The sequence below is a fragment of the Podarcis melisellensis genome, assembly GCF_964234715.1.
Source record: "Podarcis melisellensis genome assembly, chromosome: 3".
NCBI lineage: Eukaryota > Metazoa > Chordata > Lepidosauria > Squamata > Lacertidae > Podarcis > Podarcis melisellensis.
In genome coordinates, this window is record NC_138530.1 from 49,977,630 (window position 1) to 50,005,181 (window position 27,552).

Consider the following 27,552-nt stretch of genomic DNA (forward strand, 5'->3'; position numbering starts at 1 on the left):
TTCTGGATGAGACAAATTGTATAGACTTATTTCAGTTAGGATTATAGCTTAGATCTGGGACAGAAACTGTTTTTTGGTGGCCTTGGTAGATTGATTTTGTTTGTTTATTTATATAAACTGCCAAATCATAATAAAATATTACAGCAATGCACACACACAAAAGTACAATACAAGTTCATTAGCTCAACAGCTTATGATATTATTCTAAACCCACCCTACTGGGTTAGGGCTGAGTGGCAAGAGTTTTGTACTGGCATTGGTCCTCCCCGAATGGTAGACCCCAGAAGATATTGCTGGGGAATTAAACATTACACTCATTGGCCTTTGACACACAGCATCTCACAGGGATCTTATTCTCTCACCATGAATCTCCATGAAACTGTGGGATCATCTGTAGCGTCTGAGTGCAGTCCAATCAATATGCCAATGATACCCAGTTCTCCCTTCCTTTTCCATCAAACCTGAGGCTATGGAAATTTAGCACTGTAGTTTCTCAAAACTGAGGCACCCATTTTAGTTGCCTCATTTACAGGACACATTAGAGTTCCTTTATAATCTTGGTGAGTGCAGGGCTGAGCTTGCCACACCTTTGCAAGGTGGCCAAAGTTGTGTATGTTTCTTTAATTTTGTCCAGCACTCTGCAGTCTCCCTAGCTGCCACATGCTGCCAGTCCCAGGCTTTTACGTGAAGTGTGGGAGGCCAAGCAGGATGATTACTAGGAGCCTGAGATTGGGGCACTTGGTGGTTTTGTTTTTAAGGGAAGTCACTGGTTATAAAACAACAGCAACACTTATTTCATTAAAAATAAAAATACTTTCAGTTGGAAGTGGTCAAACTCACATTAGGCAGCCTCCCCAGCTTCCGGTGCTTCCAGGAAAGCCCAGCCAGGAATGTTATAAGGCTTTCAGTAAGCACAAGCACCTGGGAAGGCTGCAGGTTGCAGACTCCTGGAGAGTTGATTTGTAGAACAAACAGAAAGGACACTGTAAAGCTTTTAGCCATCACAAAAGTAAGGTAAGTGCACCACAAACCCCACACCCTGGACAAGGTGACTCTTGGGCTGTTCCAGCAGGGCTCTTATTAGATTATTATTGTGGCTCCCAGGCTTTTGACCTCCAGGTGGGGTCCATACTCCTTTCTTTACTTCATTCTTATGACAGAAGGAAGTAAAAAATTAAAAGCTATTTGGATGCAGCAAATCTGTGTGGTTGTTTAGAAGACATTACTGATATGTTACCGTTTTCAGCAGCAGTAATTGTCAGTTATATTTTACTGTATTGCTCAAATGGTGTACAGTCATACCTTGGTTCTCAAACATAATCCATTCCGGAAGTCCGTTTGACTTCCAAAAACTTTCGAAAACCAAGACACGGCTTCCGATTGGCTGCAGGAGCTTCCTGCACTTAATTGGAAGCCACATCGGATGTTCAGCTTCCAAAAAAGTTCACAAACTGGAACACTAACTTCCGGGTTTGTGGCGTCCGGGCCCCAGAACATACAAGTACCAAGGTACAACTGTATTTGTATTTTTGTGAGACACTTCATAGACCTTTCTGGACAAAAGATGGAATAAAAAACAAACTATAACATAACATCATGAAACACGACATAAGAGAACATAATGAAATGCTAAGACCACCATCCAGGGAACACAAGTTACTCCTTATCCAGGATGACGATCTCCTTCTCATCTTTGATTCGAACCCGTCCTGAAGAATACTTGGTTTCCTGCTGGCCATTTGCATAGACAGTCTTGACAGTCCCATCAGGGTATTCCCTTCTCGTAGACTGTGCCATATGAATCTCCTTTTGCCCATTATGGAACTGGATGGTTTTAACTCCACTTCTGTAAAGCAATAAAATAAAACAGTCCACTTCAGAGCATGTATACCCATGGGAACCCTGTTCATGCCAACAGACTTCACATTTTACACATAAGAACAAACCTAGCAAATCAGCCCAGTTGCCCATCAAGCGTAGTATGCTGTCTCTGGGAATGGCTAGAGTTGGATGCTTGGGGCAGGGGGATACACACAACAGCACAAGTGCCCTCTAAAGCTGCAGATCTAGAGCAATTTAGAGCTTGGAGTAACATGTCTTATTGTAATGAGGACCAGGGCAGACAACTCCCTGGCTTTATTGGATTCTGGCATAGGGGCCAATATGATTTTGCTGGCCAAAAGTTTCCTTGTAATACGGCATTGCAAATTCTGAGATCAAATATTTTAATATCCTTTGTACCTCAGCACCGACAATCAACACAAGGAGTTGGGGCAGACAGACTAATGGATTCCATTGACAGGGCCCATTTGGGTTAGCACTGGCTCTATGTTCCCTGGCCCCATTGGGAGACATAGTTATGGGGGTATCAAATACAAATGTTTCTTTTTAAGATTATGACAAACATTCCCCGTTGCATTCAACCTCAACTTTGATTGTAATTCTCAAAAGGGTAACCATGCTATTCCACTGCAGCAAAACAAAAAAGAGTCTTGGAGCAGCTTAAAGACGAAGAAATGTATTACAGCACAAACTTTCATGGACCACAATTCATTGGATACACAAAGTGTATCCAGATTTTTTAAGCAATGAGGTCAGAGGGAAATGAATGCAGAAAACACAGAGGCAATGTTGATTATGTAACTGACAGTGGTTATTCTCGTTTTAAAAAACCACCTTTGGTTTTGCTTGTATTTATGTAAATGGGAGGACAGAATCCTAGCAAAACACAATCCCTTGCAACACCTTTGCCTTGCAGAGCTCTACAAAATTATCCAATGTGAAGAGCAGAGTGTTGAGACAGTGCTGAAATGGCACTTCTATTGAATGGTTCCCCCTTTCCAGTTCCTGAGTACTTTATTACTTACTTGTCCACTTTTACAACTGTGCCGTCTGGGAAAACAGTTTCTTCCACCATACCTCCATCATAGCGGCGTTTCACAGTCTGGTCTGGAAACACAATTTCTTCAGTACCGTCAGGGTGGTACTTTTCTGTGGAACAGGACAGTGTTAAGAAGTCTCATTTGAAACATGTGTGAGCTTACTTTCCCAGTGTGGGTACATCATGCCTGATACATTGACACACGTGCATACACTGCATATTATGACCTACACACAGATTGCATGTTATTTCTTATGTGGATGTGCCTCAAATGCAGATATCTGGCATGTCTGAAGCAACCTGAAATTTGCCACTGGGGATGCTTCACAACTCAGCAGGGATTTCTGCACAGGCTTGTTGGGTCCCACCTCAGTGTGTGTCAGGGAACTGCCATCAGGGCCGGAGGGAGAGAGCGGGCTCCAGAGGGGTTCCAGAGAGCGTCCCGGGATGGGGAGAGGCAGCCCATCTTCTGGGGAAGAGAATCAGCATAGCACCAGTGGAGAAGGGGGGCAGATGGGGGAATCGGCGAGGCGGTCCCTTGACTCCTTGCCGGGGACCAGCGGGGAGAGTAAGGGTCCTCCGCTGCCTACACCCTCCTTGCGCAGAAGGCTTCCGCGCAGGGAGAGTAGGAGGAGACTAGGCGTCAAAGAGCTTCTTTGCTGGAAGAAGTTCAAGAAACGCCCACTGACGGATTCTGCCAGCGATTGAGACAGCCACAGGTGAGTGGCTGTCCGGACAGAAAAGGTTCACTCAGGCAACCCAGCCAGGTGTTGGCACCGGCTTACGCACGAGCAAGCCCTAGAACCATTACAGTGTGCAAACTGAATTTCTGAATGATATGCAATATGGAAGTTCATTTATTTATTATATATAAGTTCTGACATCATTTTTAAATTTATCGCCCTTAAAGGAGAAAAAGATAGAAAACTTATTATCTGATACGCATATCTGTTTGGTAAACATTGCCTTTAAAATGAGTTTTAAATTCATAGTAAATTGACGTTACCAATCTGATTATTAGGAAACTGCAAGACTTCCAATCCATTTGGGAAAACGGTTCTGGTTGTCTGTGTCTCTGCATAGTAATAAATCTGCATAATAATAAACAAGGAAAATGATAGGAAAATGCATTGGAAAGTGTGGAATAACAATTGTCGATGCAAATTCCCAAACAAATCAGAACGAATGTTCAGTAAACAGCTGACATCATCTAACCTCCCCACAAACATTCTGCAAATAAATCAAGATGAATGCTCAATAAACTGGTTGTGTGGAATAGATCATAGTTCCCTGTCCAATGCTGATTTAATCTTCACTTTTGCCCCTCTCTCTCATCTCTGGTGAGTCGTCTAGCTTTGTATTGCTTCAAGTATATACATCAACACCTTCAAAGGTTTGTTGACTTATTTTGAGGTGGAAAACTGCTCAAGAAGGGGGAGAATATGGGTGCCACCACAGTGACTTTGTTACTGTTTTTAATCAAACTGTTAAGCACTCTCAGAAGCCAGGAGGGTGGAACTGCTGTACAGGATTACTCTTCCCAAGACTGGCAGAAGTGAAATAAATTATGCAAAGTTAGGATTTGCAAAGTAAGCATTTGCATAATTTATCCATCGCAGAATTCAACCATTGAGTTGCTCTGGCACAGATTTCTTTCAGCACAACAAATGTGGAGACTTGCTAACTTGCGTATAAAAGATTGTTTAAGCTCAGGTCAGAGCTCAGCTAAATATTTATTTCCCCCTACTTGGAAATTAAGACATTTAGAACTGAGGTCCATCTTTGTAATCACAGTTTAAAGTCCTCCTTCAAAGCAAAATAAAATAAATATACACACCACTCTCTGATCTGGCAAGATCTTCTTAATATCTCCATTGTAAAAAGTAACAACAGTTGTTCTTTTATCTGTGCTAATCTCCATTTTTGTCCCGTTTGGATATTTAGTAATCCTGCGCCCATCAGTAAACAGTTGTTTCACCTTTAAAACAAAGACCAGATGTGCAGGGTTGGTGTATATTCACATTCTCTTTCTTCCCTCTCTTCCCCCCACAACCCACCCCCCTGTAGTTAAACTGGAATACTTGAATTGAAGAAGACTCTGATTCATCTAAATGGATCTCTGTGCTTTATTACATTAGATATTTAAACATCTGTGACTTTTAATAAGCTTCAGCCCAGAACACCAATTTTAACATGTTTCACCAGGTTAATTCAGAAGGGCAGAGCTGCATCAGAGGTGAGCGAGCAGACCAGGGGTCATCCAGTGTTCCACCTGAATGCTCCGAAACCCTCAAGGGCCTGTGTGCCGGCATTTGAAAGAAAGCTAAAAGGAGCCAATTGATTTCTTTTGTCCAGAGCGAACTTTCCCCCTCTACTTATTCCCAAGTGGGAAAGTTCACAATGGGAGTCAGGAAAGAATAGCAGGCAGCAGAGACAGTTCTCATCCAAGATGAAACAGTCCTCTCTTCTTTCCTCTTGATTCTTTGTAAAATGAAAACACGCTGCCAGCACCACTCATGATTCCTGGGGGTGAGGTGGGGGAAGAGGCTGACAGTGGCACTGTGTTGGCAGTGGCTTCACTGGGAGAAATATGAGAGGCCCACCTTCCGGGGAGGCCTTTTCACAAGAATTTGAGAAGGGGTGTTAGCCTATGCAAGCAGTCCTGGTCAAATTCCCATGGCACCACGCATAAACTGCACCTGCCTTAAACTAGTTTAATACAGTGGTACCTCGGGTTACAGACGCTTCAGGTTACAGACTCCGCTAGCTCAGAAATAGTACCTCGGGTTAAGAACTTTGCTTCAGGATGAGAACAGAAATTGTGTGGTTGCGGCACAGAGGCGGCGGGAGGCCCCATTAGCTAAAGTGGTATCTCAGGTTAAGAACAGTTTCAGATTAAGAACGGACCTCCAGAACTAATTAAGTTCTTAACCTGAGGTACCACTGTAGTCATTCCCTACTCACAGTGAAATCTGAAAACTACTTTGTGTCAAGAGCATGGGATCTCAAACAGAGAATTTGTAGGGGGGAGTGGGTTGGAGGAAACAGTTAAGTTTGTGGTGTAGCTATGCCCTAAGACCATAATTCCACAGAAGATGGAGCAAACTTGTATTCTGCTGCTGCAGAGGGTAGGACCTGAACAAATGGCTGCTAAATAGAACAAAGGAGATTCTGACTAAACTTTAGGAAGAACTTTCTGATGGTAAGAGCTGTTCAACAGTGGAGGACTCTCCTTCATGGACGGTTTTTAAACAGTGGTTGGTTGGTCGTCTGTCAGGGATTCTTTAGATATGATTCCTGAAATGCAGGGGATGGACCAGATGACCCTCAGGGTCCTTTCCAACTCTATGATTCCATCTAAGGTGGCCACTGTTCTTGTCATGTTTGAGTTTCGCTTCTGCTTCCCCCACAACATTGCTCTCCTGTCCTGCTTCGTTCCTGTATGGCTCTTTGCACATATGCAAATAAGCATGTGCAAATATCAGCACAAGCACAAGGTTGAGTTTACCAGCAGTTTACGTGTCATTTGAAGTGAGAGGCTGGAATGTCTCTACTCGCAAACAGGCACTCTGGCTCCTTCCTGTACAGTGGTACCTCGGGTTACAGACGCTTCAGGTTACAGACTCTGCTAACCCCAAAATAGTACCTCTGGTTAAGAACTCTGCTTCAGGATAAGAACAGAAATCGCTGTGGCAGCAGCAGTGGGAGGCCCCATTAGCTAAAGTGGTACCTCAGGTTAAGAACAGTTTCAGGTTAAGAACGGACCTACAGAACGAATTAAGTTCTTAACCCGAAGTACCACTGTACTGTTATAAATGGGGAATGCAAAGCAAGGACACTGGGGAAGTTATTAGAATTTTGTTCTGTTGTTGGTGGGTTTTTTTGGGGGGGGGCAAGGATCAAAAGAAAAGGTGAGTTGTCCCAAAAGTGTCCTAGGCCTTTCAGAAGAAGTGCCAAAAACAGCCACCTGGTTTCTTTAGAAAGCTTCAGGTTATAGGAGGCACATGCCTGCCATTCACTTAGGCTGATTTGAGATCTATGACCGGCACAAATGGCATTAAAAATTCTATCCGGCAACTCAGCATAATCTGCATTCCCCTGGAGACCTCCGGTGCTGCAGAGGGTGCTCCAAATTGCGCTTTAATGAATTACCATATGGCAGAGACATATGCTTGCAGCACTTTTATTTTCATGTAACGTGACCCCCATCGCATGCATGCCAGCTCTGCAGGAAGTTAGCTTCGTTTCATGCAAAGAGCTCCTGGGAAATCAGCCAAGACCCCTCGATGAGCAGATGGGGAACGCAGCCCTGGTGATGTGTGTGCCACACGGAACCAGCTGCCTTGCACTCCAACACAACCTCCAGTGAAGACTGTGTACAAGAGGAAGCTTCCCTGGGTGGTTTGCAGGTGAAAGGCATATTAAATCAATGGAGCCAACTGTGGGGAGAGGCATTTGGAGCAAGGAAGGGTTTATGCACACAAATCAAAAAGCAGTTCAACACTACATTGGCACCAATGTAGATTTGCCTTGGGGGTAGGGTTTGCAAGTCAGCTTCAAACCTGGTTGCAGATACTAGCCGAAGGAGTTCTCAACAATATCAAATCTGCTTAATGTCAGTGATTGAGGACAAGAGAGGAGAGGATGGGAAGAATGGGATCCTATAGTCCACTCCCGATCTCTTAACCATGGTTAAGAGATCCCTCCACCAGTCCAGTGAGAGAACATACACCGCCTTCCAAATTCGCTGTCCATTTTGTAATTCTGTAAAGCATCTGCCAACATAAAGGTGCAGAAATCTGGGGTGCAAGGTTGGAAGAATATTCAGATGCCCTCCCCAGTGGCATGGGGCCATTCCACAAAGAAGCAGCTCCCATCATTGTACAAAATGAAGCTAAATGTGAGGATATGAAGGCCAGAAGACCCTTGTACAGTGGTACCTCGGGTTACATACGCTTCAGGTTACATACGCTTCAGGTTACAGACTCCACTAACCCAGAAATAGTACCTCGGGTTAAGAACTTTGCTTCAGGATGAGAACCGAAATTGTGTGGCGGTGGCGCGGCGGCAGCAGGAGGCCCCATTAGCTAAAGTGGTGCTTCAGGTTAAGAACAGTTTCAGGTTAAGAACAGACCTCCGGAATGAATTAAGTTCTTAACCTGAGATACCACTGTAACTGAATGAATTGCTCTGTATTTCACAGGTTCATTGTATTACTGCTTTGACTTGTTTTACATTTTCACATACACTGGGTTTAGTTCCATTGGTTGCTCTGATGTTCTGTGTTAATTAAGTTGCTCGTGGTGATTCGCTTTGGTCTTCCTTTTGGAAGGAAAAGTGCGACAGAAGCAATAAATGACGTTTTCAAATATTATGCTACCTCTGTAGTAGCAGCATGTGGGGTGGGGTGGAGCCACCCTCCCTGGAGTCACTGCTGCCTAAGCAGCAAAGTCAGGGCTGTGCAGGTACACCAGTGCAATTTCTGGATTGGCAGCAGGGGTCCTGGCAGTGCACCGCATAGCCCCCACCTTGCTTCTGCCCAGCCCTGTCCAGGTAAGTCGCAGTGCTACCAATGTGGGGAGAGTTGCTCTAGGGCCATGCTCCAGGGCCACACACCCCACTACTTCTGTCACTTAATATTTCTACTGCTTTTATACTTAGCTAATATTTCTTACCTTTCCATCGGGGTACTCTATTATTTCTTTCACTTCCCCATCCTCCTTTATTTCAGTATATAGTGATGCTCTTCTGGACAGTATTGATTTGAGAGGAGAAGCCTATCAACAATCAAACATGATTTTTAATTGCATGTATTTTTCTGCACAGAGTGGCATGATCTATAAAATCCCACATAAGAGGGGGAGTGGCACAGTATTTTATTCAAGAAGAGGGTGTTAGGGATTCCCCCCCCCCAATATATATCATTTCCAACTGTGATGCCCAAGCTAGCTAATTAAAACAAATAATGAAAAACAATATAAAAACCATAAAACAACACATAGATAAACCTGGTGTAAGTCTAACAGAGCTATCTCCGGCCAACAGAATTGAATGTTATCTTAGCACTTGGTTGCATGACAGAACAAAAAAGAAACACTACTGATACAGAAACATAGACATACAAAGAGAAATTCAGACACCCAGAAGACCAAACCTTATTTTTAGTCTCCACAAAAATAGGAAGGTTTTCCACAGGTGTATTCCTGCCATTTGAGGCAATGCTGTTTTTCCGGGAGGTGGACATAGAAACCACTTGCTCAGAAGATTTATTGGATCTCTGAACCCTTTTATGGCTAGGATTCTCTTTCACCTGTAAAAATTGTTACCTGTCAGTAATCATCTGAAACCACTTAAGCCATATGTTTAAAGGAATCTGCTATATTTAATGCCATATGGTTTAACTGATCAATAAAAGAACCCTGTTTTCCCCACCCCTTTCCTCCATAGCAGTGGCGTAGCATCGGTTACCAGAACCTGGGGTGGTGTGGAGGGCATGGGTGGGTGGAGGGAAATGGGCAGAGTGCGCATGCACATTTAACAGCCTAATGGGGTTTGTGTCACCTAGGAGATTGCAGCCACAGAGATAAGAAGAGAAGAGTTGTTCTGTTGTCTGGCGAGGTCACTTCTTGGTTCGTATGGAGAAGCCATTTTTAATCAGAGCTCAGTGTCAGAAACAACTGTGGCAACTGCCCCTGTGCCCCCCGCCAAGCTACGCCACTGCCCCAGAGACTCTTATCAGAGTAGGTTTTTAGGCTTGCTGTAAAATATGCTCAAGGCTTATACATAAACATACCTGTATTCCCACATTACTCAAGGATGTGGTGCTTAAACTGTCATTGCTTTGACTATTTAAAAATGCTGTGTCTTCTGAACTACCTGAAGTGGAAGAGAACGTGCCTAGTGGGATTAAAATATTTACATATTAAGAACTGTCAACAGCCACATATGAAAGCACCGATATTTCAAGTCCTGTATTCTGACTCCAAAACATTGATACTGGTGTTGTCCTTGGCCAGCAAAAGGGACATGTTTGAACAACACAGATTCATAGAATTGGAAGGGACCATGAGAGGGTCTTCTAGTCCAACCCAAGATTCAGGAATCTTTTGCCCACCATGGGGCTTGAACCCATAACCCTGAGATTAAGAGTCTCATGCTCTACCGACTGAGCTATCCCAATAGGAACTAGGAAGTACACAACCATTTGAACATACTTTACCTTTCACATGCAGAGCTGGGCTGGTAAGTACGCTTGGTTCCGATTCAGACACAGGGGTCTTCCTTCCATAACTGTGCTGCTGACTGTGAACCAACTGAGGCAAAGCCTATACAATGAAGAGGAAGCCTTTAAATGAAGGCACACAGTGCTCCTACGCACTTGAAGTGATTGAACAGGCAGGCTTTCCTCACTGTAGTGATGTGGAGCTGAGCCAAAAGCATCAGGAAATGCCATGGCTCTTGGAGAAAAAGGTATTGTGTGGTTTATAAAGACACCAGCTTGAAGATACGTTCCAAAAGGTTTAGATTTAGATGTCACTGGGCCACACATTGTAGATCTTGTGAAGATTTATTTATTTAGAGCATTTGAACCCTTCAGCCAAAGAGGCTCCCAAAACAGTCCTTTGGCAGAACAAATTCACTGGAAAAGGAGACAGGCTTAGCCAAGATTAGAATAAATGCATTCAAATAATGCCTAACTAATGTATATTTTATGTAAATGGGTCGACTATAGGTTTATATATATGTAGCAGGCTAGTTTAATTATATGCCAATAAAGAAAAAACCTTTTGTAAGAGGAAGAGGCAGTAGGCAATAATCTTCATAGCACCCTGCTTTGCAATTTGCAGGGTTTTTCCAGAAATAATAACAACAAATCAACGCTGCCAGTCTCTGTAGACAACACTAAAGTAGATGAACCAATGGTCTAACTCAGTACAGTGGTGCCTCGCAAGACGAAATTAATTCGTTCCGCAAGTCTCTTCGTCTTGCGAGTTTTTCGTCTTGCGATGCACGGTTTTCCATAGGAATGCATTGAAAATCAATTAATGCGTTCCTATGGAAACCGCCTTCCCCCGACCTCTTCTGGCGGGCGGCATTTTAAAATCGCCCGGGACAGCGGAGGACTTCTCCGCTGTCCGGGGCGATTTAAAAGCCCCTGGGAAGGCAGGCAGGGGGGACAAAGGCTTTCTCGCCCCGCCGCTCGGCTTCGGGACATCGTTCCGATGCCGGGCGGCGGGGGGAGGCTTTCCTGCCCCACCGCCCGGCATCGGGACGATGCCCCGAAGCCGGGCGGCTGGGGGAGGCGTTCCTGCCCCACCGCCCGGCATCGGGACGATGCCCCGAAGCCGGGCGGCGGGGGGAGGCGTTCCTGCCCCACCGCCCGGCATCGGGACGATGCCCCGAAGCCGGGCGGCTGGGGGAGGCGTTCCTGCCCCACCGCCCGGCATCGGGACGATGCCCCGAAGCCGGGCGGCTGGGGGAGGCGTTCCTGCCCCACCGCCCGGCATCGGGACGATGCCCCGAAGCCGGGCGGCTGTGGGAGGCGTTCCTGCCCCACCGCCCGGCATCGGGACGATGCCCCGAAGCCGGGCGGCGGGGGGAGGCTTTCCCGCCCGGCCGCCCGGCTTCGGGACATCGTTCCGATGCCGGGCGGCTGGGGGAGGCTTTCCTGCCCCACCGCCCGGCATCGGGACGATGCCCCGAAGCCGGGCGGCGGGGGGAGGCTTTCCTGCCCCACCGCCAGGCATCGGGACGATGCCCCGAAGCCGGGCGGCTGGGGGAGGCGTTCCTGCCCCACCGCCCGGCATCGGGACGATGCCCCGAAGCCGGGCGGCTGGGGGAGGCGTTCCTGCCCCACCGCCCGGCATCGGGACGATGCCCCGAAGCCGGGCGGCTGGGGGAGGCGTTCCTGCCCCGAAGCCGGGCGGCGGGGGGAGGCTTTCCTGCCCCGCCGCCGGGCTTCGGGACATCGTTCCGATGCCGGGCGGCGGGGGGAGGCGTTCCTGCCCCGCCGCCCGGCATCGGAACGATGCCCCGAAGCCGGGCGGCTGGGAGAGGCATTCCTGCCCCGCCGCCCGGCATCGGGACGATGCCCCGAAGCCGGGCGGCGGGGGGAGGCTTCAAAAGCCTTCCGGGGGCTTTTAAATCGGACAGTCCCGGGGCGATTTAAAAGCCCCCGGTTAGGCAGGCTTCAAAAGCCGTCCGGGATAGCGGGAAGCGCTTCCCTGCTATCCCGGACCGCTTTTAAAATGCTGGCGGTGGGGAGCAAAGCCTTTCGCCCCCGCCGGCCTTCCTGGACCTCTTCTGAAGTCCGGAGGGGGGGGAAAGGCTTTGCTCCCCACCGCCAGCATTTAAAAAAAGGTCCCCGAGATTTCCCTATGGGCTTTCGTCTTGCGATGCAAGCCCATAGGGAAAATCGTCTAGCGAAGCGTCGCAAAAACCGAAAAACCCTTTCGTCTTGCGGGTTTTTCGTCTTGCGAGGCATTCGTCTTGCGGGGCACCACTGTACAAGGCAGCTTGTACTCAAGACATTCCTGGATTGTTAATATCAGCAACTGTTGTGACATGGTTACTGTGTAATCTGTTGCACTGCATTTCATGCTATTTTAAAACTTTATTTATTGTACACCGCTCAGAGGTTTCTTTTTTAACATAAGCATTTTTATAAATTTCCTAAATAAATTCAAAGAATGTGCATTACTTTTTGTAGTCCAAACGGTGTTTGATGAGGGGTCCTCTGGCTTATGGGTGTCACAGTTCTGTTATGAACTGCTTTACACGGGCTCTTCACTCTTTGTTCTCCTGCTGCAGATTTCAGTGACTCAGACCTTTGCAGAACCCTCCTTGTTGCCTAGAAGAGATTAAATGCTTTTTTAAAATCATTGCATGGTGTTGGCCTTTGCTGTCTTATTTGTGAGCATGCCACTAGGAATACTTAAAAACTGAAGATTTAACATGTTTCCCCAGTATTTAATAATACCAATAATCGTTAACATTTCCATAATACTTTCAAATGTGCTTCATTATCTGGATGTAATTTTTACAGCAATTAGGGATGCTCAAGGAATTCTCCATTGATGGACTAATCTGATTTATTGAAGCATGACTGCATCCTGTTTTTGTTTTATAGATATAATTTTGGTTTTGTTTTATAGATATAATTTTATTGCAGATGTTATGTTGTTATGTTCATTACAACACACCAGCTGTACACTGACTGTATGTATGCTAGAAGCAGTATAAGGTTATATGGGGACTGGGGAAGGATCAATATATCTTACCTGTGAATCTCTAGGGGCCAATTCATCTGGTGGTACTATTTTCCTTCCCGTAAGCTTATTGTCAGGGCTCTTGTGGCTATTTTGTGACGGATTCTCTACCAGGGTGCCTTCAGGTGGTGTCCCTCTCAAAATAGCTGCTGAGACCTGATAAAGAAATTATAATGTAGTAGCACTTAAGAATGTCTCATGTGCCCAGTAGGTTCAGCAGCCATTCTCTAGGCAGAGCCGGAGCACCCATGAGGCAAGGCATATAGACGAGCCTCAGACTGCAAGAGCCACAGGGGCAGCGGATGTGTCCTCCAAGGAATGCATTCAGGTGCCAAAATGTTCTGGGCCAGCCTTGTCTATATGTCTAATTTAAAGAGCAGACAAAATTAAGGCTGCTTGCAGGCCAGCCACATTCTTCCTGGGAAAAGGACAGCAACTCCCTGTAGTTTCCTGCTCCTCCCTGTAGTTTCCTACTCAAAACAGATGTGCTAGTTGAGGATGGGCTCCAACTCTAGCCTGTCGCTTCTCAGAGGACCCATTGCCTACCTGTGAAAAGATCTGCTAGTGGGGAAAGGAAGAGAGAAGGTGCCAGCTTCCCCCCATCCATTTGGGAAGAGTTCTGAAGCCTGCTCTAATATAAGAAGCAACATCCTAAGAGCCGTAATCCTTTCCTCATCAGTGGATCTTTTAACAATGAGCATGGCTACATCAAAACAGCCACAGCCCATTCCCAACAAAGCAAGCCAAGAAGCCAAACACAAACAGGAGGTCTGCCTATCCTACCGGCGTTTCTCTTTTTCTGCCAATCAAATCCACAGCTCCATGTTTCCTTTCGCTTTCCATCTTCTGATGCTCAGAGATCCTGAGCTCGTCCTGTAGCTCCAGGTTCTGTTTGGTCAGTGCTTCGACCTGACTTCTCAGCTCACCATGGGCAGCGTGCCAGCGGGTCTCATTCCTTCTGAACTCCTCCTGCAGCCCTGCTATTTGCTGCTTTAACATCTGTCATTAGGAAAACAGGGTTGTTGGTTTTCCAGGGAAAGGTGTGTTGCCATTTCTGTGTTGCAACATGGCTGAGTGACATCAGGCCCTCTCCTTATTTCACTAAACCCCACATGAGTACTACTGCTAGGAAGCTAACCTACATGTGGTTAATACCCAATTGCACCACTGTGGGCAACTGTCAGCCAAGGCTGGGTCTTCTGACTCAACTCAAGCAGGATTTCTAGGAGGAGAGCCGCGTTCACTTTAGGGACAGGAATAGATCACAGAAGGCACAATGAGGGTAATCTTGTCCAACCCCCTGCAATGCAGGAATCTTGAACCCCCAACCCCAAGAGTCTCATGTTCTACTGAGCTAGCCCAACAGGTAATATGAAACTGTTCTGTTGCATATGATTAGCTGCATTCTGAATTTAAGCTCCTGAAAGTGCAGCTGAGGGAGAATAAGTCTATTCTCATGTAATTTGGGGGTATGGTGGACATGTGTGCCAAAGTGAGGCAGGGTGTAAGCACCATTTGTAACCTAAGGACTTGGGAGGTAAATCTTGAAAGGACCAAGTCCAGGGTAGTGATAAAACAGGTTCATGCATGAGAGGAACTGACAAGCCAGGAAACAGAAATGTAGGGACTGGCAGTGGTCTGTGTAGGAGGTAGAGATGAAAAGAGTTGATGAAGGACAAGACAAAGAGCAGGACAGAGATAGGGGAAGTCATTAGTCAACTTAACAGCAATAGGAAAATCTCCTAGGTACAAGAACAAGTCCTCCTTTCCCCTGCCCTTGCAAGTAAGCTCCCCTGTTAAATTGCAATGCAGCCCTCACCATTTTTCCAGCTCCAGTAAGAGGAAGTGTTCTGATACACTAAACTAAAGGAGGCCAGGCTAACGGACAGCTCCTCTAAATCCTCTAAATGGGGAAGTAGCTCAGTAGTAGAGCATCTCCTTTGTGTACAGAACAGAACGGGTTCACTTCCTAGCATTTACAGGTAGGGCTTGGGGGAAGCCCTGTCTGAAATCCTGGAAAGCCATTGCCAGTGTAGACAATACTGCACTTAATTTTGAGGTTTCTATGATGCAAAAAGCATCATTGTGCAATATACAACTTACTTGTATTTCCCCTGATTCTCCTTTACCTACTGTCGTATGCTTCTCAAATTCTGCCTTTTCTTTCTGCAATTTCAGGGCTTCCTCAGTCTTGCACTGTTCCAGGGAATGCAACTTCTGCGACCTCTTGGCCTCAAATTGATTTATTTGTCTTCTGTTGAAAAAGAAACAAAGGGGTGAGGTAAAAGACCAGGGTATCACATGTACAGGAACTCAAGGGTTTGTTTTCACAGATCTGAGCCTTGGGCATTTTTTTAAAAATAGGGGGAATATTAAAATCAGGTATGTCATAGTCTTGAAGAAATCTATCTGTACTGGACCACAAGGCTGGAATGGAGTGCTGTTACCCTCATGTCCTTCTCAAATTTTGTGGTGTCTTCCAAATAAAGCTCAATAACTTTGTGGGTGTCAGGATTTTTTGAAATCTGGCAAGCCTAGTTTAGTAGAACTTGGAACTTTTGCACTATTCTATGACATTTTGTTTGGCTTGCGAAAGGTCTTTCCCTGATTTGGCTTGATAACGCCATCTGCGCACTCAGTTGCAGGCTGGTTTATATCAGTGTACAGGTGACACTGGAACAACCTACAATTTCAGAAGCTTCTAAGACTAGACGGCAAAGTTTGGAAACCTAAATAGCAGTGCTTTAAATAAAGATAATGATGTTGTTCTTTGCCTCAGATACAAAGGGATTGCACAAGAGCTACCCACGGGAAGGATGGCATATGAATTCCTATAAGAAAATAACCACAAACAATTTCCTTACCTAAGAAAGTCCATGGCTTTTGCTTGTTCTTCTTTCATCTGAGCTAGGAGAGAAGTTTCTCTCTGATGCACCTGAACTTCCGGTTCACATTCTAACTTATCAGTGTGCCTTTTCTGCACTTGCTCTACAAAGAGATTTATGTTAACATGTGTTAAAGCACAAAGAGTCAAGTCAGTCTGTGTAACCATTTTGGTTGAATTTGATAACGGAGGTGTCTTCAACAAAGCTTTTCTACTGCACCATTTATCCGAGCTTGCTGAATGCAAGCTGAATTTTCTGGATATTAAATAAAAATCACTTGTCATTTTAAAATGTCTTACCTGGAGTAGCTCTTTTATCATCCACTTTTGCTTTGCTTTTGAAAGCAGGGAAAAGGTTGGCCACAAGATCACTTGTCAAGGAAGGAGGTTGCAAATTGTACTCTGAATTGCAATTGCTGGCAACACCATTGCTCTGTGTTTTAGACTTCCTTCCTCCTCTTCTAGTTTTTGAGGGGTGGCAGGAAGATCTTCTAAGCGGGGAGAGAGTCTTTCCAAATTTCAGGCTGCCATCGTCAACACTAGATTCATTGCTGCTGCTGCTGCTGCTGCTGCTGCTGCTGCTACTACTACTTGTGATAAGAGTGGCCTCCTGTTGACCTGCTGGCTCCTGGACACCAAACTTACTGGCAGGCAATTTTCTATGGTTTTTCAATGAGTAATCATCTGCTTCACTGGGTTCATCAGTGGCATAGTCAGCATCAGAAAGATCCATGTTCTTGCCAATGTTAGCTGGTCTATGGTTACTAGGCCTTATTGCGTACTGAGAACAATGAGATTTAGGTTCATCTTCACTATCAGTAGATGTGCAGAGTGAATCACTAGAGAGGGGTTTTCCTTCCCATGCATTAGCAGCACCTGCATTGCTGTTCTTTTGGAAATTAGCCATTGTGGTGACACATCTTCTATCTGATTTAGGTGTAACTTTTATTATTTGATCATTGACTTTCTTAAACCCAGGGTTGACTTCCATTTGGCCCTCTGGGCTTTTCCCCTTAGCAATACAATGCTCATTTTCACATTGTCTAATCTGAGTCACACTTTGAGCAACCTGAAGTCCAGAGCTCTGCTCCTCTTGATTGTCTTGGTTGCTTTCTAAGTTATGAAGCTCAGGGACATCTGGTGAAGCATCCATGGACATTCCTACCACCTGTGATACACTGTCTTCTATGTTTTCCATAAGCCACATTGGAACCTTAAAATCCAGGGATCTCTTGTCAACTCTAACCAAATGATCTTGAGACCCAAGACTTGAGGTTTCATTTTTTTCAGTCACCTTTGCTTTAATGTCAGTTATTTGTTCATGACATTCCTGTGAACATTTGGACCTGTCAAACTGAGGTGGTACACCAGATTCTTCTCCATTTACCATCCCTTTGCTATCACAACCACCAGATTCGCTGCTGTCTTTTATTTCATCTGACCTTTGCTCGCAATTATGAAGCTGGCCTTTTACATCCCCCTTGAAGGTGATACAATGTGTGTTTTCATCATCCATGATCAGCACGGTGGGGCTAGTGACCTGCCTTTTCAATTGTGGGTGTTTCCCCAATAGTTCTTCTGCATCCCATTGAGCGGGCCATGAGAATTTATTTTGACAATCAAAGCTAACGCGTCTAGGAAATCTGGCTGGTTCCTTGCCAACACTGTTTCTCTTTTTTTCAAGCCTTGCAGTCCCTTCCCCACGTTTCAGAAATGACTTCTGAGCAGTGGCTTTAGTCTCACGGAAGTTCTGTAAGGAAGGCAGTGACATTAAAATGTGGTGGGATATCTCATCGTTTCTAATAAATAATGAATCCCATTAAAAACAAGCAATCTCAAAGAGCGTGGGTGTGAATTTCCAAAGTTTCTGAAGAGAAGAATTCTGGCTCCAAAGACAATGGTTAGCCTCCTCTTGATTTTATTGGGGATTTTTAATAGGCTGCAGTGTTAGTGGTCCTTCACCTCAAGATGGTGGTGGTTTCCCACAAGTCACTATGTATCCCAGGCCACTGCAGGCAACCTGGTGTTCTCCTGACCTCATGGCCAGCTCGCTTGATGCCTGTCCCAAGGAATGACTCTGACACACACAGAGAGACACCTGCTGATCCTAGGTGTCTCAAACCTTACATCTACACACCAGAGTGTATAATCCGAAGCCCTGCAAACATAGGAGCTTCCAATTTTCTTCTATGGACCAATAGGTGTTGTTTATATATGAGAAGTCCTCAATAAAGAATGGCAGGCATGTTCCTGCTCACAGAAGAGAGCAATGAAACCCCTGTTCAAAGAATGAATCACGCCAAATGGGTTTCAAAATCATGCAGAACCATAGGGTTTTAGCAGCATAACAAACATTATATTAACACAACTTATGCTCTCGTACCTGTTGCTGCTTCTCTGCTTGTTGAGAATCGACTTTAAGTTGCTCCTCAACAAATTCCTCAAACGTCTTCCGCCTCACTCCAATTCCAGGTCTGATTGGTCTAGGGAAGTAATAAAGCAGATTTGAACATAAATATTCTGCAGCCATTTTCCATGATGACGAATGGCAGCTGAGGCATGTTACGCTGCTTCAAACTCGGAAGGGGAAATGGCAGAATACTAATAAGAGAAATGGCAATGGATATCCTACCATTGCGTTTCCCCCCCAAGAGGTTCAGAATTTCCTCACTGTGTCAAGTCTAATTAGCTCACATTTATCAACACTCTCATGGGGAAAGGGCCACAGCTCAGCAGTAAAACATCTGCTTTGAATGCAGAAGGAAAACCTGCCAAAAATCACAGAAAGCTACTGCTACTCTCTGTAGACCATACTAAGCTAGATAGACCAAGAGTCTGAAGAAGTATACGGCAGCTGTCTATGTCCGCGGACTGATTTTATGCTAGTTTCTTAATTTTAAGCTTGAAATAATGCTGTTTATGTAAAAATGCTTCCATCTCTAGACAGTATTGAATATGGATGTTATAAAGATTATCAAGGGATCCCTCCTATATGAGGGGTGAGGAACCTATGGTCCATGGGCTGGATCTCACCCAGTACTGAATTTCATCTGGACTGCTTTTAAAGTGTGGGTCTTTAAAGGTTTAGAGAGCTTTGAAAGTGCAAACCAGATTGGGAGACAGCTGGGCCAATCTGCACATTCAAACCTCTCCCTTCTCAGGTGGGAAAGTACAGATCAGCACCAGTTGTCTGCTGATGTGATACAGTGGTACCTCAGGTTACAGTCGCTTCAGGTTACAGACTCTGCTAACCCAGAAATAGTACCTCAGGTTAAGAACTTTGCTTCAGGATGAGAACAGAAATCGTGCAGCGGCATCGGGAGGCCCCATTAGCTAAAGTGGTACCTCAGGTTAAGAACAGTTTCAGGTTAAGAACGGACCTCCAGAACGAATTAAGTTCTTAACCCAAGGTACCACTGTACATGCTTTCAGTGGTGGAAACCTGGACTGAGTCAGCAATCGGCTATTCAATACACATTTTCAAAACTCTCTTCAGGAACTTTTTACTTTTCTGTGGCCCCTGATTGACTCCTCGCCCCTCCACCCCATGGGACTTTGGCTCCTGAGAGAAAAGTTTCCCCATCCTTATCCTATACAAAAAGGGGATAAATCAAATGTGCTCCTTTCCCCACTTAACATTTGCACCAAACCTTCCACCAGTTGTAAATGTTTTAACAGTTTTAGAATTTTTTTAATGTTTTAAGAGTTTAATAATATTAGATTTTCCCCTCACCTGTCATCTACATTCCGTGTTTTCATATTCATTCTTAATCCAAAGGGGGAAAGAGAAGCATTTTCCTCTAACTGTTGCTCCCCTCTTTGTTCTGTAACAGGTGGCAAAGTTTCAAGCCAAGGTTCTCCACCTGGCAGACTTGCTTCTAAATATCAGGAAAGAACAAAAAGAATAAAGGCTTTTTACAGGGGAGGGGAGAAGGAGGGAAAACTGGTAACAATGTCCCAGGGAACCTTTTCATGTATTAAAGTGTGGAAATATACTCCCAAAATAGAAGCTGTCTGTGGACGAATGCCGGCTCCCTCAGCCTGAAAGCGAGATGAGCGTCGCAACCCCATAGTCGCCTTTGAATGGACTTAACCATCCAGGGGTCCTTTACTTTTACCTTTTACTCCCAACTAGGGCTGGTGGACAATTTTGGTTCACTCTGTAATTTGGAGGGAACCTCTCTGGTCCACATTCAATGGTTCATGCTCAAATTAGAACTTAGACACATAGATTCAATTGCATGTCTACAAATCTTTCCAAGTCTGATTCACTCCAACTTATGTTTTATGGGCTTGTGTGGAGAGAGAGAGAGAGAGAGAGAGAGAGAGAGAGAGAGAGAGAGAGAGAGAGAGAGAGACTGAGAATATAAAAACAAAAAATCATTCATTCTGTGTTTCTTTCTTCTGTTCAAACCATTGCTAGGTGCTTGCAGCTTTACTTTGGTTATTTTACTTTAGCTCATCACCTTTTTCATGAGGTTCATGGTGCTCCCTTGAAACTTCTAAGAAGTTGCTGTTTGCTGAGGTTTCTGTGGCAACTTGCTGCAAAGTAGGCTTTATTATCAAGGGACTGGTTTGTGAGCTTCCATTATTCTGAGCTTGCAAAGAATTCTCCAAAGGGAATTGGAAAGGGAATAAAGCGGCTGGGACTCCTGGAAGGGATGGGATCCTAGCAAGAAGGTGAGGAGGAATACCAACAGAAGCTGAAAAGCCTGGATAAAGAAACAAAGCAAGGAGCAAAAATTAGTGTGGTCCTTGATGTCTATCTCCCATTTATTTCCTATTTCCCTGTTGTTAGCTGCTCTGAGCCCGGCTTTGGCTGGGGAGGGCGGGATATAAATAAAATTTATTATTATTATTATTATTATTATTATTATTATTATTATTATTATTATCATCATCATCATTATCATCATTATCATTATTATCATCATCATCCTACAATAAACACCTGTCTAGATGCCCCTTATTCCATCTGTGTCTATCATTTATCAACAGAAAATGATGTTTTGTGTGTGACGTCATTAGAATGTCCCGCTTACCCAATCCTCCTGAAATCCACTGTAATTTCTTGCATCCACCCTGTTCTTTTGAAATGTGTTTAAAAAACCAGCAATTTGGGTCAAGATGACCCAAAGAGCTGTGGTTCTTTTTATAGCCTCCTCAAATTATGCTGGAAGATATAACACACTGATGAAAAAGGCAGGAATCTGACATTCCTTGCAGTACCTGAATTAAAGAATGAAATTATTTTCTGCTGTTCAGCTACTAGCTGTTGAAGCTGCTCCATCTGGTGCATTATGAGCTGTTCCTGCTGCCCTGGACTCTGAAAGAAGAAAATAAAATGAAAAATTGTCTAATTTAACCCTTAAAAGCAGTAGGACAAGGATGGGGAACCTGTGGCCCTCCAGATTGTTGGGCTCCAACTCCCATCTGCCCCAGCACGGCCAATGGTTAGGGATTATGGAAGTTGTAGGTCAACAACCAATGGAGAAGGTCCACAGCTTCCTCATCTCTGCCACTGGGCTTAAATTAGTCATGGAACTACAATCCTATGCACATCTGAGAGTAATTCGCACTGAGTACAGTGGGACTTGCTTCCAAGTAATTTATAGTCAAGGAATATATGGTCAGGACAGATAAAAGAAAGTATTTCTTCACACAGCACATAGTTAAAACTACAGGATTCACTCCCACAGTGATGGCCACCAATTTGGAGAATTAAATAAATTTATGGAGGATGCAGCTATAAGATTCTCTCAAGGCAAATCTAAAAAAATGTAATATAAACACTGACAATTGGAAAACACTGGCCTGCGAGTGTTCCAGTTAGAGAAAAACTTTTACCATGGGCTTTGAAGATGCTTAAACTCAGGACAAAAAGGAGAAACGTGCTAAGAGGAAGGCACGTTTGGCAAACCCTCACTGTGATCAACTCCCATCTGGAAACCTACCGTATTTCCCCACTGTGGAAGGACATGTGGATCCAGAAATGGCCTCCACAGTCACTTACAGACTGTTAAGACTGTGTTCATGGAAGACAATCTTACTCAGCTACGAGTGATCACCAAAGAAGAAGGAGTTCTAGTTTCACTGCTCGGAGGCAGTATGCCTCTGAATATTAGTTACTGGGAATCACAAGGGGGGAGAATGCAGTTTCATTCAGGTAAGACTAGCCTATTTCCCATAGGCATTTCATTGTCCACTGTGGGAACAGGATCCTGGACCCAGCAGGCTTGCGGCCTGATACAGTAGGGCTCTTTGTTGTTAAATGCAGATTATATCTTTAAGGGAGTGTGGCGTTTGCCCATTCATTTAGGAAATGTTTGAACAGGTGGGGAAGATAGGGTTAAAAATATAGACCAATAGGAAAGCCGGAGGCGGAGCCTCCCTGTATATAAAAGGGCTTAGCCCCAGGTTTGAGTTAGTTGTCGTTGTTGGGAGTTGTTGCGGGGGGGGGGGGGGCTAGTTGGTTGGTTTTAGTGGGTTGGCTGGTTGGGAAAGGCAGTTGGAGAAGCAGTTGGTAGGCAGTTGGTAATGGAGAGACAGTTAGGGCAGTGGGTTCTTGAGTGAGGGGAGGTAGAAGAGATAGAAAGAGGAAAATAAGACTAAGAAAGTAAACGGTAACAACGTTTGAAATGCCGTAAAGGTTTGTTTGTGACTGAAATAAAATATACTCTTTTCTATTAATTGAGAACCTGACTGAGGCTGAAGTGATTTTTTACCAGGGAGGACCTGGTTGGTGGCAGTGGATTAGTGGTGTACGGGTCAATAGTCCGTGAGACGACCGGGGGCTCCGTACTAACGCCACAGGGAGGAATAAACAACTACCTCTCACATTATCTTTAATCATTAGCCATTACTGGGTGGGGCTAATGGTAGTTGAAGTCCAGGTAATCCATTTATTTAGCATTCATCATAATTTGCCTGCACAAAACTTACATGGTTGTTAGAATATGTCCTTATTCTTATGGCTTTCATTCTGATATGTTTACAGGGCAGTTGGACAGCAACAAACTTTCATCCTCATTTGTTTGTGGGGTGTTTACATGCTGCCCCATTAATCATTCAATCATCTCACATTTTTCAGTCCATTTCCCCATCACTTTCTTAACCACAAAGTGTCCATTTTAAAATTATTTTTAAAAGTGGATTTGTTGTACTAGAACAGAGTGCTTTAATACACTTTAACTGTGGAAATCCTAAAGTTCCAGTGTGCGTTTAAATTCCTCCTGTAAAATAGTGACAGTCTGGAGACACCTTTTGTTTTGAATAGACTCTAGTGCAGTATTCAGCAGGGTGTTCAGAATTAGAGGGTTTGGATTGTAATATTGTTAACTTAGTTTAAATGGAACGCAACCTCACCTGTTTCTCGTTTTGACAGCATATAGCATCTTGAGTTATCAGAGGAGGAGGAGAAGTAGCAGCGGCAGCATTTGGGATTCCCAGGGTTTCACTGGTTTTACCAGCAGGGACTGTTCCTGCCTGAGTTGGTGGTAATAAGTGAGGAAAAAGAATAGAGCTGGCTGTGTAACTGAATGGCTTGGCATCCTGAAAGGTTTGAAGGTGGCCTAGGTCACCAGGTAGGCCAACGTCTCTTCCCAATGTGCTGGACGTGTTCAAGGATTTAAACTGTGCAGGAAAGGGGCTGTTTGTGCTGCTTACCCAACCCAGACTTAAGGAAGATCCCGTTGTTTCATCAGTTGTGCTATGATATGATGCTTGGGCTGGTGAATCTTTTACAACCTGCTCAGATAAACAGTCTTTCCTCTTGAAAATATCTGATTCCATTTTCTACCTTTTGAAACTCTTCTTATGGAACTGTGAATGTAGCTGAAAATGAGTAAAATTTGTGGAAACTAATCCTAATGTCCTTCATTTTTATTTAACAGAATAGGGTTTTTTTGCACTGAAGGGTAAAGTTCTTTTTTTCAATAAAACCTGGAAAAAATATGCAGTAGTCAGGTTTTAAGTAGCTAAACAGTAAACATTAAGTAAGCTGTTGCTGTTGTTATTTATTCTAAACCACCTTTCCTCCAAAGAGCTCAAGGCAAAATACATAATTCTCTCCTTCCTCCCCTCTCCATATTATCATTTTCTCAAAAGCACTGGGGTCTTCTTGCTGACAGAATGATGGACTCATACTAATGCAGATCTTAGTTTGTTCTACCTGTCCCTCTTTATTGAACTTTCTATAGAACGTAGCATGTTTTAGTGATGAAGAGTTTGTGGTGGAAATGTGAGGATGAGAAGGGATTGGAGTTAACCCACAAAAATCAGTTGTATCCAGATGCCAGGATTTCTCTCTTAGCCTCTGCCAATACTGTATGCTTAGCCACATAAAGACAGCAGTGGTTTTGTACAGAATCCCTCAGTAGCTGCCTTGGTAAAAACTAATCATGTTGCTAGAGGCCTTTATACAGGCTCTGTGCCACTACACTTGCCTCATATGGATTGAACCCTTCCTCACATCTACACACTTGGTAGTTTTGGTCAAGGGCACAGACACTCTCTGTCATTGGCCAGCCACTACCTAATGATGGAAGTCAAAAGTGGACACACCATCACCCTGGCCATGGCTGAAAGAACCTCCACGTGGAAGAACAACAGAGAATACTTTAACAATTAAAGACTAACATAGTGATAATGGCATAATAAGCTTTGAAAGACTAGAGTTGGTCAACAACCTCTCTGATTTTGCTGCAGTGGATTAACCTGGAAGCCATCTAATGAGGCCCTCTTGTCCAATCCCCTGGCCTGTTTCAAAATATCCTACTTCATTAAAAGCAGCTCTGCATGGTGCTTGTCCTATCTTTTGTAAACAAAACAGAACAAAACAAAACAAAACACCCAAGAACTAAGATTTCACAGCTGCTCTGAGCAGTTTCAGTCCAGAACTATATAGCAATTCAGCTTAAGGTTTAACTAACGTCATTTCTGAATACTTTTTTCTTATTATATTTTTTTTTACACACACACTTTAAAAAATGCAGCAAGTGCAAGAATAGTCAATGTTATAACAGCTGCCATTTGCACGTTTGAGAGGTTTAAGATGAAATACTCAAAATCAGATTACGAAACTGCAAAAGGCACCTGCGTAATGCAATCCTATGCACCTCCATGGGAACACGGTGAAATTTACTCTTGAGTGAAGCTGGCTCTTAGGTACTATTTGGTACAAGGTTCATGCATTATACATTGTCCAGGCATGAAACATAACGACTGAGAGTAGTGGGAATTGCTCCCAGGGAACTGTGAGCAGGATTGTAGCCTTGGGATAGCAAAGAACTTGAACCATACACTTCAGTCACACAGCCATCAGAAATGCTGTAAGGAAATAGCATTAAAACGCCATGAGTGTGCTATGTATCCCCAGCAAAATGTGCCAAGGAGCCAGTGTGGTTCTAGACTAGGGCCAGGACATCCCAGGGTTCCAATCCCCACTCAGCCACGAAGCTCCCTGGGCACGCTTGGTCCAATCACTGTCTCACGGCCGAACCTACCTCACAGGGTTGTTGTGAGGAGAAAATGAAAATCAAGAACACCACCTTGAGCAACTCTGCGGAAAGGTGGGCTGGGTTTGTGACAGACGAAAGAGCCCCCCTCTGGCGCTCATCCAGACGCGTCTTCTCCACTCTGACCGTCTCAGTCGCTGCTGTGTCTGCATAGGAAGCCTCCCGGGGCTTGAAGGAAAAGACCTAATCCTTCGAGGAGCGACAGCGAGGCGTCGAGGGCTGCCGGCGTAGCTACAGCAACCGTAAACAGGAAGGGCTGAACCCTCTGCTCGCCAAGGAGCGGGGAGGGGCGGCAGCGCGGGGAACCCCGCTTTATTCCCCCCCCCCCCAATCGGAAGAGAGCTGCTGTGCTCCTCGCCTCGCCGAGACAGCCCTGGTGGGAAGCCTCTCCGATGGGCGCGGAGGCATTGCAGAGAACAGAGCAGATCCTGGACGTGCACAACCGGCAGGTCCTTCCCCCTCGTAGGCTCAGCCTCTCAAGCCTCCCAAGCAGCGTCCCTAGGCCCCGCCACGTGGCTCCGGGATCGGCAAGGAGCACTGGAGAAGGAAGTGTTGCCACTGCCCCGTCCCGGCCGAGACCCACCTCGGGCTGAGGGGGCAGACCCCACACATCCCTGGGAGGCGAGAGCGGGGGCGCGCAAGGCCAGCTCCCTGCAGGACTTCGCGAGCTTCCCGTGGTTCCATAACTGCAAGCCCAGCTCAGCTACAAAGAAGTGCATGCATGTCTGCATTCTGCAGGGTCGCCTCCCTTTCTCTGCTGGGACTTTTGTCTTCTGCTTCTGCACTTTCCTAGCTTCCAGTACGACACCATCAAGTTCAGCTACTGCCTTGCACGGGATTGTCAAGTCCTTCGTTGGAAGCATTGCCTTCCTCATCTCCTCGCTTTCTTCTTTTATTGGGGCCCGAGCTATAAACTTTGATTGCAGTTAGAAGTGTGGGAGAAAGGAGGGGGAAGCCCTGTGGCAAGAGCGCAATTTCACTCATGCAGGCAGGGCAAGATACAACCCACGGTATTGTGATACGTTTGTGGGGTGCCTGGACCCCTTTTCTAATTTCTAGATGCCAGGCATAGTAAAATTGTTGTTGTTTCAATTATATACTGCCCTTTATCAAAAGATCTCACGGCAGTGCAGAACATTAAAAACACATTGGAAACATTAATGATAATCTCTTAATAAAAGCACGGAGAAAGGCATCCTGAGCGACAGCCTATTAGTAAAATAGCCATCATAATAACAGTCTTCTCCACACTTTCACAGAACAAACCAGTCTTCCTGAGTCCAAGCCAATCTGACTAGCCAAGAAAGAAAGACAGGGTCAAGATCCATTCAGGGAGCCATCAACAAGGCAAAGAATCTTTGCCCAGGTGAATCTTTGCCCAGCCCAGAACATCTCCCAAGGCACAGAGTTCACCATTCCACCTGCCCAAAGTGCAGGTAGAACTACTGCCAGCAGGCTCTCTTGTCAGCAGCAACCCACTCAGAGTCCCCCAATGGAGTTTCACATGGGGGGACTGTGCCTGCCCAGGTTCCTCTGGCTCCTGAAGCAGCCCCAGTGCCATCACTTGATGACACTGGGCCGGATTGCCACACCATCTCCAGGCTAGCACAACCCACAAGCGTGCCCGGGCCAGCATAAGTGATGGGGTAGCGGGTGTAGCAGTGGCTCTGCTGCTGTGTCTTGCCCTGCCTCCACCTGGCCAGTGTATAGATTCCTCAGTCAGACTCATCTTCATGCTGCTCTGTCACTGTATTGGTAATAAAACTAGTGAAACACTATGCCATCTTAGGAAAATAATTGAATCTGCAACACAAAAATCTTTTCATGTTGGAGGTTGGGGGGGTCAGTCTGGCTAATGCCCCGAGTCCCTTCCCATTCTTGGGGCCCTGTATCCAGTGAGGGCTAAAATCTAATAAAGGAGGTTGCTGAGCTGGTCAGCCATGTTTCTTTGGCCATTAAGTGTCCCCAGCACCAAAACAATGAGCTAGGTTGCAGGAACCTTTC

The 27,552-nt window shown here is 45.2% G+C and overlaps 1 protein-coding gene across 4 annotated transcripts; it reads right to left on the reverse strand.

Moving 5' to 3' along the window:
- Positions 1–1,498: 1,498 nt before the first annotated feature.
- On the reverse strand, positions 1,499–27,541 carry LOC309367464 (uncharacterized protein). Of its 4 annotated transcripts, none has more exons than XM_081906802.1 (20): positions 25,582–27,541; positions 23,399–23,974; positions 21,263–21,359; positions 20,500–20,745; positions 19,767–19,911; positions 18,417–18,516; positions 16,334–17,783; positions 16,014–16,137; positions 15,253–15,403; positions 13,933–14,148; positions 13,162–13,305; positions 12,582–12,731; positions 10,101–10,206; positions 9,675–9,778; positions 9,036–9,191; positions 8,557–8,658; positions 4,719–4,859; positions 3,888–3,972; positions 2,868–2,991; positions 1,499–1,846 (listed from the first exon to the last, which is right to left on the reverse strand). In XM_081906802.1, the coding sequence occupies exons 2-20, from the start codon at positions 23,822–23,824 to the stop codon at positions 1,657–1,659; spliced, it is 4,257 nt and encodes a 1,418-aa protein (XP_081762928.1). In that variant the 5' UTR covers positions 23,825–23,974; positions 25,582–27,541; the 3' UTR covers positions 1,499–1,656. The 4 variants fall into 4 exon arrangements, with proteins under 4 accessions (XP_081762928.1, XP_081762927.1, XP_081762926.1 ...); XM_081906801.1 differs by having other exon boundaries at positions 25,537–27,541; XM_081906800.1 differs by having other exon boundaries at positions 23,399–27,541.
- Positions 27,542–27,552: the final 11 nt, after the last annotated feature.

What these genes read in the sequence shown, in the direction of transcription:
- LOC309367464 (XM_081906802.1), bottom strand. Translation starts at nt 23,824, where the DNA reads ATGGAATCAGATATTTTCAAGAGGAAAGACTGTTTATCTGAGCAGGTT. An exon ending in GAGAATCAGGGGAAATACAA is followed by an intron (nt 14,149 to 15,252) that starts GTAAGTTGTATA and finishes TCCTAATGACAG; the next exon opens with ATGTTAAAGCAGCAAATAGC. An exon ending in GTTTCCTAATAATCAGATTG is followed by an intron (nt 2,992 to 3,887) that starts GTAACGTCAATT and finishes CCTGTTCCACAG; the next exon opens with AAAAGTACCACCCTGACGGT.